We start from the raw sequence: 17,889 nt of genomic DNA, 5'->3' as shown, positions 1-17,889 counted from the left end.
TCTTCTCTTTACATGACTCCACAACTTCTGGAGCTATTAAGCGCACTCACCTCTTTGAGATTTCAGTGCCATACTTCGGGAAGCCAAGCGCCCCATCAACCGGGATACAAGAAGCTGTAAATCCAAGCCCCACGAAACAGCAACATCTGGTAGGCCATAAGCAGTGACGGAAAACTTGTAGCCCCACTCATTATTACTGCTGTCAGAGTGAAAGAGAAACTGCAGCCGTGGGCCAGCCTTAAAGGTCACTTTCTACAGAGCAACAAAACAGTCATTTTGCCAAATGTACATGACAGGAAGACGTTTCAGGGTAATGAATTTCCTTCAGCAACTGTGGCTTTTGAGTATTACATTCTGTCCATAACAGGTCTAATTTCCCCCACCATCTGAATGTGAAACCCACCACACTAAGCAGATAAAATTTCTATTCAATAGCTTAATGAGAAATTTCATAGATGATTGAGCTTTAGAAGTCAGAGCCATAAAACAATAGAGAAGCATCCCATTCGAGTAGGTGTCACTGAAGAAAGAGCGTAGCTGCAGCAAGCACTGTGCTTGTCTCACAATGTAATAAAATGTGAGGGCAGAGTGTCAACGAGTAAGTTTTACCCGTGTAGTTACTGCTAGCTAGACACGTTTATTACTTTTCATTTTGACTGACTACTCCTTTGATAACAGCAACAAAGAGGGATTCTTTACTCATTCACTCCTTTTATTTGCATCACTGCAGACTTTCTTCCCAACCTCCTGCCCCTCACCTTTGAGAGCGAATAAACAGACACACACATGGAAGCACACACGCTTTCAGACAATAGCTTTTCCATAAGAATTTCCTAAGACTGGGTATACCACTTGGTTCAGAATTTTAAAGGTGCTCACCTTAGGCCACTTCTCAGTGCCAACCTTTGTATCGTAACGAGTTTTTGCACCTCTGGCATCTGTAAACTCCAGGTAATCATACCTGTGAAAATTGCAACTCATTACTTCAAATTTACTTTTTAAATTTTGGGGGAAAACATTTGCTTTTGGATTTCCACAAGTGCTTAATCTCAGAGCATCCTGTCACATCTTTCTGAACCACACCTGCATTGCTTCATGTGACTGCTAATGAATTTATTTCATATTTCAATGCAATACTCCCAGCAAACACAGACCTGCTTCATTGCAGAACCTTCCCAACCCTTCAGAATTGGTAATGGGTGCTAATTTTAACATCTGGCATGTGCCTTAACTAAGCAGCAGCTTGATATGCTACCAAGAGAAACCAAGTCAACAGTTTTGCCTAAAGAGAGCAAAATAAATACCAAAAGCAAACTCTGTGGTGGTCACAGCAATATTACAAAACAGATCAAGGCCAAAGGAAGCAAAATTCATACAAACCGCATGTCTGTACATTTGCCAGGAGAAGTGGCTTTCAGCATGTGAAGTCATCCAAAATAACACACTGCATATTACACAGGACAATGAAGAAACTGTCATGGCATGCTTGGAGTGCAAGAAGTACTCCTTGTACATCAAAACACAAACTTCCCCTCTGCAAATGAATACTGGAATCTTATACAGCACAAGACTAAATTACCTCCTTTCAGTTTCACATTTTTCATCAAATTCCACCTCAAAGTAAGTTGCCCCATGACATAGGAAGACTGAGACCTCATGGCAATTATTGTCATAGTTATGAGGCGATTCCATTGTCCACGTCCGCAATACTACGGGCTGTTCCTGCTGCCAGCTTTCCATTTCCATCTGTAGAACAAAAATGCTCTCCTGAGATACAAATGTAAAGCATTTAAAAAAATAAAACTACCACACTAGATTTTTGTGTCTATATTTTCAAGTTGCCAGGTGTACATACAATGTGGCATTTAAGAGTTTACAGCACTGATCTACACCTGAACTAGTTATAAAGACACCCTTGATAATAATGGTAAAGATGGAAAATTCATGTAGTCTACCAGGGCAGGAGACAGCCTCACCCCAGAAGAGTCTACAAGTCTCCAGTGATAACAACAAGAGTCTGGATGACTAATGCAGATTTAAACATCTACACCACAGACATCCAGACTTTATTTGCACCATCACAAGCAATGAAGCTAAATAATGTTAAGCACGTACTATTTTTAATTTATTTTCCTCTTTCATCCTAAGAATCCCTCCTTCCTATCTACCTTCTAGGCTTCTCATTCTGGTTGCACTTTCTGGTCACTTTGCTCATCTTCCATATCAGCACAGATATATTGCTAGTTCTTCACTCAATACTTCATTACACACATCACGCTGTTAGAAGATTTCCAGCTCCTTTCAAACATTCAGCAATAGAATCACCTAAGTTTTCTATGTCCTTCCAGCAATTTTGCTTTTGCTTCACGCTTCACTGTACATAATAGTGCCTGTATCTTTAGTTACCTTATGAGGCTCACTGCAAAGGCTCTTCAGTGGTTCTATCAAAGTGCTGAAACCCTGTAGCAGAGTACAGTACGGAATGTCTAAAGTGCAAAAATCCAACAAGAAGATGACCTAGGAGAAAACACAGGTCTCATGAAAATGCATGTACTCATAGCCATGCTGCCTGGGAATAGTACAAAATCCCGATGTTCACTTACCAGCTGACGAGTTGCCATAGCAAAGACAGAGTTACTTATTTTTTCTACTATTGTTTTGCCACTATATTGAGATAAAAGTGACTGCAAAATCGTTCTGATATTTGACAGGAACTGGCCCACATCTAAAGAGAAAAAAAACCCTTAATAGCCACCTTATGGATTTGCTACCACAACCTGCTTTATCAAACACTTAAGTGCATGGTGATGTGTACAAGACGACAGACAGCAGGAAAGGCATCTGCTGCCCCAAGGCAGTGACACTCAAGAGTGAAAACAGTTCAGAGAAGTTTTCTGTGATATTTCTATTGTGGAAACAAGTCATGTTTATCAATGACATTAAAAAAAAAGTGATGAGTAGTTTAGCCAAACACGTCAAGTTTGTTGAAACAATCTCAGTGTACCAAATAGCCTCCTCTCTGTGTAAACTTATGTGCAGCTTAAGTACAAATGAGGCTAGTAATTTTTAGCTACAGACCTACTCCATTTCAAAAGGTAAGACAGGAACACAACAAACTTCTTTATACAAAAATAACAAATGTGAAGTAATTTCACTTAAAATTACATCTCCATTAAGTACTTGGCCCAATTAACTACTCAATACTGAGCTGCTGCATTAAAAAAAAAAAAAGAGTTCAACTAAAAAATCCCATAGCAAAACCCCCCTTAGAAGTATCCAGCTTCTTAAGTTCCTTTCTTCTTGCTATTACAATCATCTAGGAAAACATATATCACCATAGAGGAGCTTATCAAAATAAGGGAAATCTAAAGAAACCAATATGTTCAAACATAATGCTGTAACAGTACTTTTTTCCCCAGTATTTGACACCCAAAACTTACTGAAATGTTTTCTGAAGATTCTCCCAACATAAAATTATTGGTATGGTTAAAATCCTAAGTTGCTCAATATGCCTACAAATTCCTTCCTAGAGATATTAGAAATGCTATGACAGTTACAAGTATGCCTCAGGCAACCACTGGTGAATGCTTATTACACTGCAATTTGCAAAATCACATTTTAAAGTACTGTATTACACCACATCTAATTCTGTATTCAATCCCAGCACTTACAGTTTTTAAGTATTTCTACAGCAAGATCCTTGGTTGAATTATCGCTACCCTTAAGTTGCAGGTAGCACCATGAAAGGAGGCTACCTTGAACAGACCAGAATAAGGAAGACAAGACTGTGCCGCTCTCTTGCTGTGCAACATCCAGCATCATCATCTCACACTGAAAAATAAAGAATGTAACAAAAAGATATCCTCTTCTGCTGCAGAATGACACACAATATGTAATAAGTAAACTGTGATGGACATGATCATCCCACTCACCCCACAAAAAAGATTAAATGCAGCTGACAAGCAGCAGATAACACCATGAAGCAACTCATGTATTTGGTTTTGATAAATCGCAATTTCAAGTAGGAATAGCTACATATGAGTCACTCAATGTTCTCAGCACATTTTTTCTGCATATGTAAACGACCCTCCTCCATTTACACCTCCCCTAGTGGCATGACCGATTCTAACCTCTCAATATGGGATGATTACTTCTGTTTCCTAGAGTTGACAGGGTGCCATAAAGTCTTTCCAACGTTATAGAAAAATTCTTCATCTTCTACATTCCTTACTCTACTATTATGAAATGTTAATGCTTAAAGGAAAATATTTCAATCGGTTGGAAAACCTAACCCTACAGACTTGGACAGCCATGAGTAGTTTTACCCAGCAGAACAGGAATGCTAGCTCTTTAGCATACATCTCGGGCATGCAGTTGTGTTTGAATGCATACAAAAATCACAGCAAAGACGCAGGAAGAGAAACAGTGCAAGGAGAATTACCTCTCTTGCTGCCACTAGCAGCAGGGTATCCATGACTGACAGCACTTCACTTATGTCAAAATTTGCAGAAACTCCTTTCTCTGGTAATAATAAGAGGCCACCAGGATCTTGATCACTACAAAACAAAGATCTTCTTACTAGCCAACAAGTGGCACAGTTCCAAAATACAAATTAAATTATCCTTGTCACATATCTGTAGGGATCCTATTGCATCTTTACTACAAAAATCAAAAGTGTTTGGGTTCTGATGACTCCAAACTGATTAAATCAATACCAACCATCACCATGGACAAAGAATCAGTTAAAAAATTGGAAGACAGTCTAGGACAGGCCTATAAGCAGTATACTGTGATTTCAGCACCACCTGTTATCCTTGGACAATGTTTTATATAGCTATTCAGTTAATAAGCATATTAAGTAGCAGTATTCTCCTTTTTAAATCAAAGGCCATTGCTTATTTTTGAGAGTTATTTTCCAGAGTAATAACATTTCTAAAAAGCAGTAAGTATGGATTTATTAACAGATGGTGGTTATCAGACAATTATTTTCAATTTCAAGACCCCTTACCTAAAATGAGTACACAAGGATCTGAAGGCAAGATGTACAGATTGCTTATGTTCTTGCTCTGTGATATTTTTCTAGAAAAAAGAAAAAGATTTATTTTTATGGTATGTTCTGTTTCCCTCCTCTGTGAGAAAGAATTATAATTTCTGCGGTCTACTATTCATTTTTGGTAAGAAAGACAGGGTTAACTTCTCTTTCTTTAAATAAACTGCAGAGAGAGAGAAGCGGGAGGCTAAAAAGAGGCAAAGAAAAAAAAATGTTTTTACTTTAATGGGACAAAATATGCAATATTTGACAACAAGAACTCAGATTTGTCCTATTTTCTGCATAAATAAAGCAGGTACTAAACAATCAATTTCTCATTTCATGGCTTACCATCATAGTGAAGAGCTGGTGTCGCCTAGTCTGTCTATCCGGGAAAAAGATTGCTGCTCCACTAAGTAAGGTGTTCTTAACTTCCTCTTTCAGCATTTTCATTGGCATGAAGTTACTGTCCCCCATATCCACTACTGCTCATACAAAAAGGAAACAAAATTACAAGTTCAAATTAATACTCCATCTAACATGCTAGAGGCATAATTCAATTAAATGTGTTATTTTACAGAACTTCGATTCCTCGCAACCCCATTACACACATAGCAAGTGAGGGGAAACTTTCGATGTCTAGCAAGAAAGATTTTTCTACATATATATATTTGTTTATTGAGTAAATTAAATCTAGGAATTTTAAGACTTGACAACTATCAAATCCAATAAGGTTTTCAAGATGTGACAAATTCCATATAAACTGGTTTATCTCTAGCTTGCTTTTCAGGAGACTGTTAGGTAATTAACAAAAAAGTACTTGAATAAAGAGGGTACCATCCTACTTCCACTGAAATCTAACGTGTAATTCCCATTCTCTCCACTGGCTCCAGAAGCTTCCCTGTATTTCTGAAAACCTTACAGGCTCCTTGTAAGATCATTTATATTTACATGAAATACCAGAAATAAATGAACCCCAGTAACATTATAGTTAAAGGATCACATTCCCAGTTGGTTCAAGCAGGTGACACATTCAAAAGAAGTTTTCTGTTGCAGCTGTTTCCAGACCACATATTGTCAGAAAGTCTATAAAATCATTTCACAGGGTCAAGGAAAGTTTCACTGTCATAGGCGCACTAGCACACACTGACCTGAAGAAGAAACAGAGCAACAGTAGCTGACTTCGCCTCTAGGAATAAATATCTTTTCCCAAATTATAACTATTGTAACACACTTCTAAGCCAGAACAGACAAAACAGTTCATATATTCCATATAAATTACCTTCACACAAATGTCTGTAAAGCTCTTCTGCAGCTTCTCTGTGACCAAATGTTTTGCTCTGAGAAGTTTCTTGAGGTTTAGCAGTTTTATTGTCTCCAGTAAGTACAGAGAAGCAGCTCTGGAGAAGCTGCAGTAGCAGTGTTTGAGCAAAGATGCATTCTTCCCTTGGGCTGTAAAAAAGCATAAAACAAACAGAAGCAAAAACTAGAAAAGCAGTGACTTTCACAGCATTATCTGTTTGGTGCAAAAGAGCTCTCTCAGATGGATAAAAAACACTGAGTAGAGAGCACACAGCCAAAAAAAGTATAGCTACCAGCTAAATTAATCTACATCTCCAGCTTCTATATAACATTATAGTTAAAAAAACATATGGCAGCAGTAAGAAAATGTTATTTATGGAAATGATGTAGTTTAGGAAGAAGAAACTGCTGCAACTAGACTAAGCACACTTTATTTATACATACACACACAGATTAGTGCTTCAATACACAGCAAAGAAGTTACTTACTTTTGGTTAAGTTTATTGTAAAAATTCCAGAACAGCTGCAAATCAAGGCCTGTGAAATCTAAAAATGACTTGTATTTTAATCCACTCTCCTTCTGTTGAACCTTAAAAAGGCAAAGAAAATGAAGGATTAGAAAATTAACTCTACACAGAACATGTTTATAAAAAGTAAGTCCCTGAGCACTTGGCTTAAAGCAGCCTAGTTTCCTATAAACTTGCAGCTAATGTGAATTCCAGTATAAGTTCTTTCATGGATATTCCAGTATCTAAACGTGACAGTTCATGATGAAACCTTCCCCATCACAGAGCTACTAACAAGGACTCTCTCTCCTCTTTCCAGATGCCTAGTGCCTCATCCCTGCCCTCAGCCATCAAAAGACTTTACAAATTCTACCTCGTCTGGTTTGATTGAAATTAAGTAAAAGTCAAAAGGAGACTGCCCATGGTTCAGAATCAGAGTCGAAAAGGCACAGAGGCATGCACTGTATGAACAAAACATGGTTTTGACATGTGTCCTCAGCGCATACCAGCCATCTCTCGTAACTGTATACGTCTCACCCTAGGTATTTACAAAATTATTTCAGATAAAAAGAGGACATGTTTTAATTGACGCAACTTTTCTAGCTACCTCTCCAAGCACTTTTCCCCATGCTTGATTCAGAAATACCCACATTATCTAGCAGGTAGCAGAGCATCCCTCTGTTGTATGTACTTCACCCAGCATTGTAACCTGATGCTGGAAAATGGTGCTTCACTTTCTCCTAGACCCAAAGTGAGCATATTCCTAGTCAACTTCGGTAAACATACACAGAAAGCTATTTTACAGAAATCATTTTTTTCTCCACAGCATGGTTTTAACAGTTACTAGTACCTGGTAGCAAGACTTCTCTCTATCCATTCACAATTACTGTTGGCATAGCCTTATTACTTCTAGCATGGTAAATACACACTTTAAAAGACCTAAGAAGCAAAAATACCAGGTCCTGTGCCAGCTGCTGGGTGAAATGAAGAGTCTTCAGGAGAAGAGTTGTGCCACAAACTGTATCATCATCAGTTTTCCTGCACTGCAAGCAGTTCATGCTCCTGTTGGGCTCGTCTCGCATAGGCCGGAGATACCCAAGAACATTCAGGCCTTGAACTCCAAGCCGTTCTGCTGTGTCTTGTCTTGTGCACAAGAACTTTATCATCAAGTACTAGAAGGCAATAAACACAACTCAAGATTTGGTTCTAAAAGTTAGTACAAATTTGGCTTTTAAAAGACATGAGTGCACATATGCAATGAAACTGCAGGTGGGGTGGGGGGGCAAGCCTTATTCTCTGTCAGTCACCCCCAGCGGCTTAAAACACTGAGCCTGAGATTCAGGCTAAGCTTGAACTCTCCCCACTTCCAAAAAAGTCACAGTGATCATTCTGTGACCTCTACAAGCATCTGCAAAATTAGTTATTTCACTACTAGTTCCATTCATTGAGCATTCTCTGCTCCTTGGCTCTATAGTCACAGCATTTCTGCAGGTTAAAAAAATATTAGCAGCATTTAAAAGCAAGCAGAGGATCAGTAAGTAATATTGAAAGCATACTTCTATGCAGTCTGCCCACAGTGAGGGACAGAACATCAAGGGGTGCTGAAGGGAACAGAAAGTTCTGCCATCCAAAGGTGCTTGGTAACTCCACTCACTCATAAGTGACAGTGAGTATGGGTTACACAGACAACAGCAGAATGTGTTAGCACGCAGTGACGGGTTTAGAAACATTCCCAGTTGACTTACAGTCGTGTCACCACTTCTGCTAATTCCCACAGTACAAAAAAGGACTGGGGATCTACACAACAGCTGACTCCAGAAACAAGCTAAATGCAAAAGTTTCCTACTTAAGCACTACAAATCAAACCTCATATTCTGCCACTCTCAAAACAGAGAAGTCCCACATTCCTCAAGGAAGTCAACCTAACTGATGGAACTGCCTAGTGATTGTCCCGTAAAACAAGGGTTGAAGAACCTGGCTCTGAAAAAATAAATGCTGTAACTATGCAGTAGTTAATCCATCTAGGTATTAGACTAAATCACCAATCATGTCATCCTTTTTAGAAATATTTCCTCATGATAAAACCACTGGTGTGTGCATTATCACTTAATTTTGCATTAAATTTGATCCTGAAGCACCATTTAATTACAGCTATATATGTGTGCATACAGAGAAAAAGAACATAACTCAAAGAACAAAAGTTAAATAATTTGTTTAACTAGAAGCCCATTGATCTTTTACCTCTACCCAGCACAGTTCTCCTTGCACAAAAAAAAGTTATGCCTATTGCAACTGGCATTACAACAAAGCACAGAGCTGAGCCTCTGCTCATTGAGACTGGGCCAACGGGTTTTCATGGTTCCTTACTTGGGAAATTCTGCATTGCTGCATTTTGACATCAACTTCATCCCACTCTTCTTCCACTTCAAACCAGCCAACAGGATCATCATCTCTCAAATCATCACATGAACAACTGCTTCTATGTATAAAAGAATGTAACAAACTTTGTAAAGGAAAGGTTTAAAAAAACTGCAAAGCTATTGATATGTTTCCGAAGCATTTTTTGCATGTTATATCTATAAAGATGAGTGAGAGGCAACACAAACTTTCACGTACCCAAACTCTAGTACATGCAAGGTAAGAAAATTAAGGAAATCTTTTTAGTCATGGCCCCTAACCTCCTCTCACTCCTAGACAACAGTTTTGAGAAAGTAATTTAATAAAGCTCAATTAACCTATGATCTTCCTCTAAACTATTCCTTCTATCAGCGCCCTGCACCTCAAGTAGTAAGTTTCTTCTATCCCTTGTTAAACAGGTCTTTAAATCAAGACACTGAAGACAATAGCTAGATACGTATTTCCTCAAACACACCAAATCGAGGTTCATTAAAATCAAACAAGTAACAATTAAATGATGCATAGTTTTTAAGCCATTTGGAACAATTCTCAGCAGTTCAAGTGGCATTGCAACAAGATCCAATATAATATGATATAAAATAGTAATATGAAGAACTTCTTTACTTTGAGAGTGACGGAGCACTGGAACAGGCTGCCCAGAGGGGTTGTCGAGTCTCCTTCTCTGGAGATACTCAAAACCCACCCAGATGCGGTCCTGTGCAACACACTCTAGATGATCCTGTTTCGGCAGGGGGGTTGGACTAGATGACCCACAGAGATCCCTTCCAACCCCTACCATTCTGTGATTCAGTGATGTCTTTTACATGTATTCATTACAAAGAGTCCACCTATACCTGTTTTTTAAAAATTGTTTGAACTCCCGCAGCTTCCATTTGTCATAGCTTTCAAATCTTTTGAAGTGTTCCTCTGCATGGAACTTCTCCGAAGCACTATTATAAGCAAACACCAGCCCACACTGGGCCCCAATGGCACCTCTTCGGACCTAAAAGAACAAACCCAGAGCAACATACTAAAAAGCTGACAACAACAGAAGGTGTAGCTTTCACAGAAAAAAAAGTTATGGAAAGCAACTAAATACCAACAATACTGATCTCTGGAACTGCAGTTTTCACCTAAAGAAAAGTGAAACAGATTTAGAGAAGTGTTACGAAGACTTCTGTAACTCACTGAAGGAGGATCATGTATATGGTTAGTACCTGCTACATTTATCACCCTGCTAGCACCCTAACATTAACCAGAGTTCCAGATATTAATGCTCATTCTAATTATGCGTACTTTTTTATTTAAAAAATCCCAAACAACATTAAGTATCCCAGTATCACTACACTGCAAAACAGCTTAGCTGCCTCGCCTGCTCCAATTAGAATTTACTTGTCAGAAGTCCATCCATGTTTAATTCTTTTTGACACTCAAATATGCTTCCCTGTTCAGGAATTAAACTACTGATTTGCCTTGAATAAATAAACAAATTCAGCTGAAGAAATCTCACTGAAGTCTTGTCCTGGCTGTGAGATTTAACCACAAGATCTTGCTTTTAAACCAGGTTAAAACTGTGCCAACTGTTCAAATGACACTGATGTCTCTAAAAAGAACTTGAAAGATCCTACATTTAATCTGAACTCACATGCTATATATCTTGAAATCTACCATTCACAGAGCTGAAAAATTATTTTGAGTATAAGGTATATAATTCTACAAATAAATCCATACTCTTTAGAGCGAAACCATACACCTAAGGCTCACTGACTCGAGTATATTACAAGATATAGACAAAAGCAATAGAAAACAAATGTCTTTACTACATGCTTGTGGTACCCTGAAACAATTTAAGAGTTCCATTTCCTTTAAGTTCCCTGTGACTTACATAAAAGTAAAACCCAAAAATAACACTATTGCATGACTAATTTAAATTTTCAGTTAATCCAAAAAAAAATTCTAATTCAACTTTACCATTAGGAAAAAAAGCAAGTCTTCTACTTGAAAAAGCACAGAGTAACCACGTACCTTTATTCTAATTTGTGTCACTTGAAATGAAGATTCAGTTCCGGTAGAAAGAATGATACTTGCTCTAGTCTTCCCAGTTTCAGTAAGAAAACCTAAAGCAGCAGTGGGAATGGAATGAGGTTGGAAGGACTGCTAGCGCAAGCTGTTCGAAAGAGAGGAGTGGACTAAAGGGGGGAAAAAAACCCATGATGCTTTTCTAGTGAAATGCTCATTAGGAAGTGTTTCCAAATAAAAGAGTAAAAGACAAGTGAAGAAAAGCTTGTATCATGTTATTATACGCTGCCACAGAGCACATACAGATGTCTCCAGCCTGTGTCTCCCCAGGGAATGCAGTATCTACAGCTATTTCAAGAGTGTTTCCCCACCGAAGTTTACTAGTAACTCCCAAATATTACTTTGGCTTATGGCTCTGTTCACCGATATAAATCACTGTTCCTCAGACTGTGATCCATAAAACATCAGAAGACAATCCACAAAATAACTAAACAAACTCAAAACAATAAACACGAGCAAAAGGAGGGGTAAAATAAGCATACAGAATGTGCCAAATTTTCTATCATAATAGCTTTCATTTATCACTAGCACTGCACAAGACATTAAACAATTATTTTAAAAAAGATTACGTGGCATTTCACTTAAAATGCAGGTCAAGAAACACAAATCTCTATGTTGTATCCAGTACATAAAAACATTCCATTAACAAAGACAGGCTTTAAAGGAGAACTAATAGTTACGTGCAGTCAGTGAAAATTTCACTGGTTTCTACCATCCCTCTCCATCAATATTTGGGAAACCAGCAGTGAATGAATCATGACTTCAACCCACAAAATGTGCTCTAAGATAATTTTCTTTGTGACAGCTCATTGCTCACTTCCACGTAAAAGATCAGTAATCCTCTCCAAAATCTAATCTTTTGTTTGTTTGGTTTATTTTGACAATAAACTGGCTCCCGAGAAATTCACCTTGTTATAAAATAGAAATTACATGTTGTTTTGGTTTGGGTTTGTTTTTAATTATAGATCTTCCATATCATAACACTGTCAAGTAGTACCAAATACATATGCTACAGCACCACAGCACTGTTACCAGCCTTTGTGTCTGGCTGAATATTCTGGATTTTAAGTCCAGGTTCTTACCATCCCCAGTCCATGGCTCTACAAGGAGGTTTTCAGGCCCTGATTTATCTTCTTTTCCCTTTACATCACATGCTTGCAAAGTTAGTCGCAATGGTTTTCCTAAGTAAGAAAATCAACAGGTTTATCAAATTCATAAAATAGAAAGCTATTTGCCAGCTTTAAGTTCTTCACACAGGAAACAAATTTAAAAACTTACAACACTGAGATTTTTACCACTGTCAGACAAAAAAAAGGGGAAGAAACCGGAGTATAAGAGATACATTAATCTAAAATAGCTCAAGTTTCAGATACAGACAGAAGGACAACAAACATCGTGACAACTAACGTTCCTCAACTGTGTGCACACTTTGGAATTCATAATACATGAAATACCACACTTGTCTTGCAAAAAAGCAGCAGCTACTCTGGGAAAAACAAAGCAATTTTCAAAACTTTTGAAACTAAATACTGATACTATGAATATAAAATAATTAATGCATTCTTTGGCACAAGCCAAGACTCCCTGACAAAACACACACTAAAAGGCAAAGGGAAAATTCTTCATGAGAGACTAATGATAATCTCAGAAGCTGACACCTGAGAAAAATACAGATTTATCAAACAAGTACAGTCGATACAGCAAAATCCTGCTGTCATGTCAGACCATGCACAGCTCTACACTGATGACATACTCAGATTAATTTATAAAGTGTATTGGGTTTGCGTGGCAAGGTTTTGGTAGCAGGGGGGCTACAGGGGCAGCTTCTGCGAGAAGCCACCAGAAGCTTCCCCTTATGTCTGACAGAGCCAATGCCAGCCAGCTCCAAGATGAATCCGCCACTGGCTAAGGCCAAGCCCATCAGCGACAGTGGTAGCGCCTCTAGGACAATGTATTTAAGAAAGGGGAAAAAAAACTGCAGCCAAAGATATGAGCAAGACTACATGAGAGGAACAACTCTGCAGACCCCAAGGTCACTGAAGAAGGTGGGAGAGGAGGTGCTCCAGGCGCTGAAGCAGAGGTTCCCTGCAGCCCATGATGAAGACCACGGTGAGGCAGGCTGTGACCCTGCAGCCATGGAGGCCCACGGGGGAGCAGATCTCCACCTGTAGCCTGTGGAAGGGACCCCACGCCGGAGCAGGGGGATGCCTGAAGGAGGCTGTGACCCCATGGGGAACCCGCGCTGGAGCAGGCTGCTGCCAGGACCTGTGGCACCGTGAGGAGAGGAGCCCGTGCCGGAGCAGGTTTGCTGGCAGGGCTTGTGACCCCGTGGGGACCCATGCTGGAGCAGCCTGTTCCTGAAGGACTGCACCCCATGGGAAGGATTCATGTTGGAGGAGTCTGTGGAGAACTGTCTCCCGTAAGAGGGCCCTCACGCTGGAGGAGGGACAGAGTGTGAGGAGTCCTCCCCCTGAGGAGGAAGGAGCGGCAGAGACAACGTGTGATGAACTGACTGTAACCCCCATTCCCTGTCCCCCTGCGCCGCTCAGGGGGACGAGGGAGAAAAAAATCAGAAGTGAAGTTGAGCCCGGGAAGGAGGGAGAGGTGGGGGAAGGTGTTTTAAGATTTGCTTTTATTTCTCATTATCCTACTGTGATTTGATTGACAATAAATCAATTTCCCCAAGTTGAGTCTGTTTTGCCTATGATGGTAATCGGCGAGTGATCTCTCCCTGTCTTTATCTCAACCCAGAAGCCTTTCGGTACATTTTCTCTCCTCTGTCCAGCTGAGGAGAAGGAGTGGTAGCACAGCCTTGGTGAGCACCTGGTGTCCAGCCGGGGTCAACCCACCACAAAGAGTGAAAATAAAAGAAGTGTAAATAGATGCTAATGATGTTACATTTAAAACGTATCTTAAATTTGTGCACGTTTGCAAGAGAGACCACTTCCGGAGGCTAAGCATACAAAAAAGTGTGTTATTGGAAGAATAAAACTACTTGATGTCATTTGCCTTTTATACAATACAAACACTATCACCATCTTGATATAAGGGCCACTATCTACAAAGTTCATGTTTTCTCCCTCTGGATCACAGAATCATTAAGATTGGAAAAGACCTCTAAGATCATCAAGTCCAAGTGTCAACCCATCACCACCACGCCTACTAAAACGCTACCTGGTTCAACTCTTTGACCACAGAAAGCTGATCTGATCACCAACTTTTAGGGCGGTTTAGCTTTGCAGGCTGCATCTTCTCGGCAAGAGTTGTTAACTTAGAAGTCTTCTATATTTTTAAACCCCAGCAGAACAAGTAAAACAACTCAAGGCTGCATATTGTCTTAAGTATGTAAAGGATCCAACAATTATTCATTTACCATATTTATACAGCAGGTTCTGTCTGACTGTTGCCATGGAAGCGATAAGGGACGAAGCCTTGTATGGAGTGTCCAGATGATCGGTGATTGTACAAAGTGAACTTATCACTTTAGCAACACTTCCCCTGGCTAAGGCAAAGGCCAAGAGTGTAAGTTCAACCTCTGGAGTAGTGCAACAACTAGGGAGGGAAAAAAAACAACAGCATGAAAAGAAAACTCAGGACACTTCTGTTTTTAAATAAAGACAAATAATGCTCACATGGAAAAAAAAAAAATCTAAGGTGCCTGTTTCTTAATGTCTTTGAATTTCTGAAGATACTCAAAAAGAACGGGTGACTAAAAACGAGATACGTTTGTTATACCAATTCTTCTAAACCATTTTCCACTACATCAAAATACATCAACACAATCTCACCTTGTTATTCTTATAAGGAAGCTATCAACTTCTTCCAAAACATTTGGAGATAAGAAGCTCGAAAATTCTGTGGAGCCCGGTGTTAGGGATAGAGGCGGCATGTGTTGCAGTGCTTTCCTAGTAAAAAGGACAGAACATAAGATCAGAACAGCAGACAGAATGAGAGAAAACAGCCTTCTAAAATTAATTAGGTATTTGAATCTTCACGCTTTTTATGAGTAGGTCTCTACAAATAGATTCTGAATGCAGAAAATCTATTTACACAGAGAATGCTCAGAAAGTAAAAACAGTATTACATTCTAGGTGGGGACAGTTCAATGACTGCTAAGTAATCTTGAATCTCAGTCTCATAATCTCAGATTTATTAAGACAAATAAATCAAGGTATTTTGAACTAAATCTGTGGCAGCACTATAAATTGCTTAGTGTCCAAGTACTGCTTCATTTTAAATAGTTCTAGAATTGAGCAAGAGCCCGTTCATAAAGAGAAAATCGCTTTTAAATTCTTGCAGAACAATTACAGAAACCAAGAGAGAAATTTGTTAGTTCAGATCAGTACTTTGTTTGTTTTCCAAAGATAATCTAACAACGCCTGAACACAGGAATTCTTCAGCAGTTTCAAAGTCCTTCTGTTCAATACTAAAGTTTGGGTTTTTGCTTTATAACTCCAAACACTGAGTTTGTAATTCCTGAAAGCCTATTTTTAGTCAAGATTTCTCCATTGTAACTTCTCTGGGCTTTATTAGCTCAGTATTCATGTTATATTTCTAAAAAAATCTGAACTGTAGCAAAACTGAGGGCTCTCAGTTTTAGTAAAGCTTGCAACTATGAACGTTCCTCAGGCATAAGCACCTATAAAGTTATCTGAACTTTAAAGAGGTTTCATAGATTACCCCAATTAAAAGATAGGCTTAATGGATATGAGCCTACAGTATTCACTAACCTAATGACAGCAGTGCTCTTTAGCATGGTGGCATTACGCTAACTAAGCTGTATAAAAGTTCATGTGGGTGTGTAGCAATTTTATTAGGATTCCAATCCTTCAAGTCATCAAGCAGAAGCGTCTGGCAGTCAAACAAGGAAATGCTGCACAGCAAACAGTCAATCACCACAAGCAAACGTCTGCACAGCGACACTGCATATACCTGTCTATATCCGCATGTCACGCATGACAAGGCATTACATATGCAAAAATTTGCTGAAAATTAAGCTAATTTAAGCTCCAATCATAGGTGGAAGGTGTCCAATATTTGTAATCAATAAAATTAACAACAAAAACTAATTCATTTTAGGCTTCTTGAAATTATTACAAGTCAAAAGAGAGGTAAAAAAAAAAAAAAAGAACGTATTTTGCAATGTCCGTTCAGTCATTCAGTCACGGCCTAACAGCTAGATTAGATACAGTTGCTGGGAGAATTACACTTGTGTAAATAAATAAAAGAGAAATATCAAAATTTAAACAGTGTGATAGCTAAAAGGATGTTTAAACACCTTAATGGAGGAAGTGGAAAGCAGTTACACAACATAGAACAGTTTGCTAAAGCTGGAAGTATTTAAAAAAAAAAAAAAAATCACACACCATGGAAGTTTGGTACTTACTGAGTATTTTGTAAAATAGTATGAACGAATGCTGGATTTGTTTCCATGGAAGCTGTTACCAGAGAGGTCAGCAGAGACCAGTACCAGATAGCTGAAGCATCGCACACAGAGACGCCCACCTTCTTAACTCTTTGATAACCAACCGCCCTGAGTCCATGGATTCTAGTGTCGCATCCATCGCTAAGGCAACGCTTGATGTTTATCTGTACATCTGTCAAAACACAATATAGAATTTTTTTCCCATATCTTCTGCTGGATTAGATCTAGAAGAATCCAGATATTCAAACCCATAAATACTGCAAAACCTCTTCGAAAACTAGCAGCAGATATGTAACAGTACTCCCACATATAGTTCACCGTGCACCCTATGATTTGGAAAATTCAGCCTTTGAATGGCCTGGGTGATCCGCTACATACTGTACAGCTAGAAATTAGGAAAAAAAGTAGTAAAAGACCCTCAACGTAGAAAATAGCTTATAGATTATTTCACCAGCACCTCTTTACCTACACACATAGGAAGCATCTCGGGAGTGGCAGTGAAGAAGATAGGGAAAAAGAGTAAAGCCTAAATGCAAATTTTTAGGTTACATAAAAATTTTCACCATTTTGCATAGCTAACATTGCCGAGTTACTTTTGAGGAACATCATCCTCACTGACCGCTTCTGTGGCAGTGAAAGTTCAGCTTAGTGAAAAGCATCTATCTGAGCCGAAGGGACAAAATTCCTGAAGCTGAAGAAACCATCTTAGGAAGAAGCAGCTTTCTGATTGCTCCAATATAGCACCCACAGATCTACCAGACTTAAAAATAACACCGCTTAAAACTCTTTAGCATAAAACCTGCTTTACAAAAATCAGCTGACCAACTTCAGTTTTGCTCCTAAAAAAAAAAGGTGCTCAGAAGCAGATTTTTTGCTAGATACTATTATCCAACATACGCCTTCACTCTGCAAGCAAAGATATTTTAAAAATGCCCAGTGCAATTTATCACAAAACTGAGAGGCTAAAACTGCACCTTTAGTCATTCTAGCTCTTCAACCCTTAGCCCAAGTCAGACAGATGCTGCGAGAATGACTCAGAACACTCTCTTACAGGCTAGAAATTAAACTATAATAAAAACAATTTCTCTAGCCCAAGGTTGAAGTCGAAAGTTTCTGCTCTACTGACTGACATTTCAACACATCATTTTACG

The 17,889-nt window shown here is 38.9% G+C and overlaps 1 protein-coding gene across 1 annotated transcript in view; it reads right to left on the bottom strand.

Moving 5' to 3' along the window:
* The window catches only part of ZZEF1 (zinc finger ZZ-type and EF-hand domain containing 1), a 60,487-nt gene that overhangs the window by 34,508 nt on the left and 8,090 nt on the right, over window positions 1-17,889 (bottom strand). Inside the window, exons 6-24 of the mRNA XM_075439883.1 lie at window positions 16,700-16,910; window positions 15,102-15,218; window positions 14,687-14,865; window positions 12,396-12,494; window positions 11,260-11,351; window positions 10,089-10,237; window positions 9,205-9,316; window positions 7,794-8,009; window positions 6,820-6,920; window positions 6,312-6,481; window positions 5,381-5,514; window positions 5,009-5,079; window positions 4,442-4,556; window positions 3,672-3,831; window positions 2,604-2,725; window positions 2,407-2,517; window positions 1,580-1,746; window positions 880-961; window positions 51-252 (exon numbers count right to left, since the gene is read on the bottom strand). Of these exons, the coding sequence (XP_075295998.1) occupies window positions 51-252; window positions 880-961; window positions 1,580-1,746; window positions 2,407-2,517; window positions 2,604-2,725; window positions 3,672-3,831; window positions 4,442-4,556; window positions 5,009-5,079; window positions 5,381-5,514; window positions 6,312-6,481; window positions 6,820-6,920; window positions 7,794-8,009; window positions 9,205-9,316; window positions 10,089-10,237; window positions 11,260-11,351; window positions 12,396-12,494; window positions 14,687-14,865; window positions 15,102-15,218; window positions 16,700-16,910 (2,610 nt within the window). The remainder of the gene's footprint in view (window positions 1-50; window positions 253-879; window positions 962-1,579; window positions 1,747-2,406; window positions 2,518-2,603; window positions 2,726-3,671; window positions 3,832-4,441; window positions 4,557-5,008; window positions 5,080-5,380; window positions 5,515-6,311; window positions 6,482-6,819; window positions 6,921-7,793; window positions 8,010-9,204; window positions 9,317-10,088; window positions 10,238-11,259; window positions 11,352-12,395; window positions 12,495-14,686; window positions 14,866-15,101; window positions 15,219-16,699; window positions 16,911-17,889) is intronic.

This window comes from Opisthocomus hoazin, chromosome 20, assembly GCF_030867145.1.
Source record: "Opisthocomus hoazin isolate bOpiHoa1 chromosome 20, bOpiHoa1.hap1, whole genome shotgun sequence".
NCBI classification, from domain to species: domain Eukaryota; kingdom Metazoa; phylum Chordata; class Aves; order Opisthocomiformes; family Opisthocomidae; genus Opisthocomus; species Opisthocomus hoazin.
Note: the sequence above shows the minus strand (reverse complement) of the source record. Positions and strands in the feature narration are given on the sequence as shown.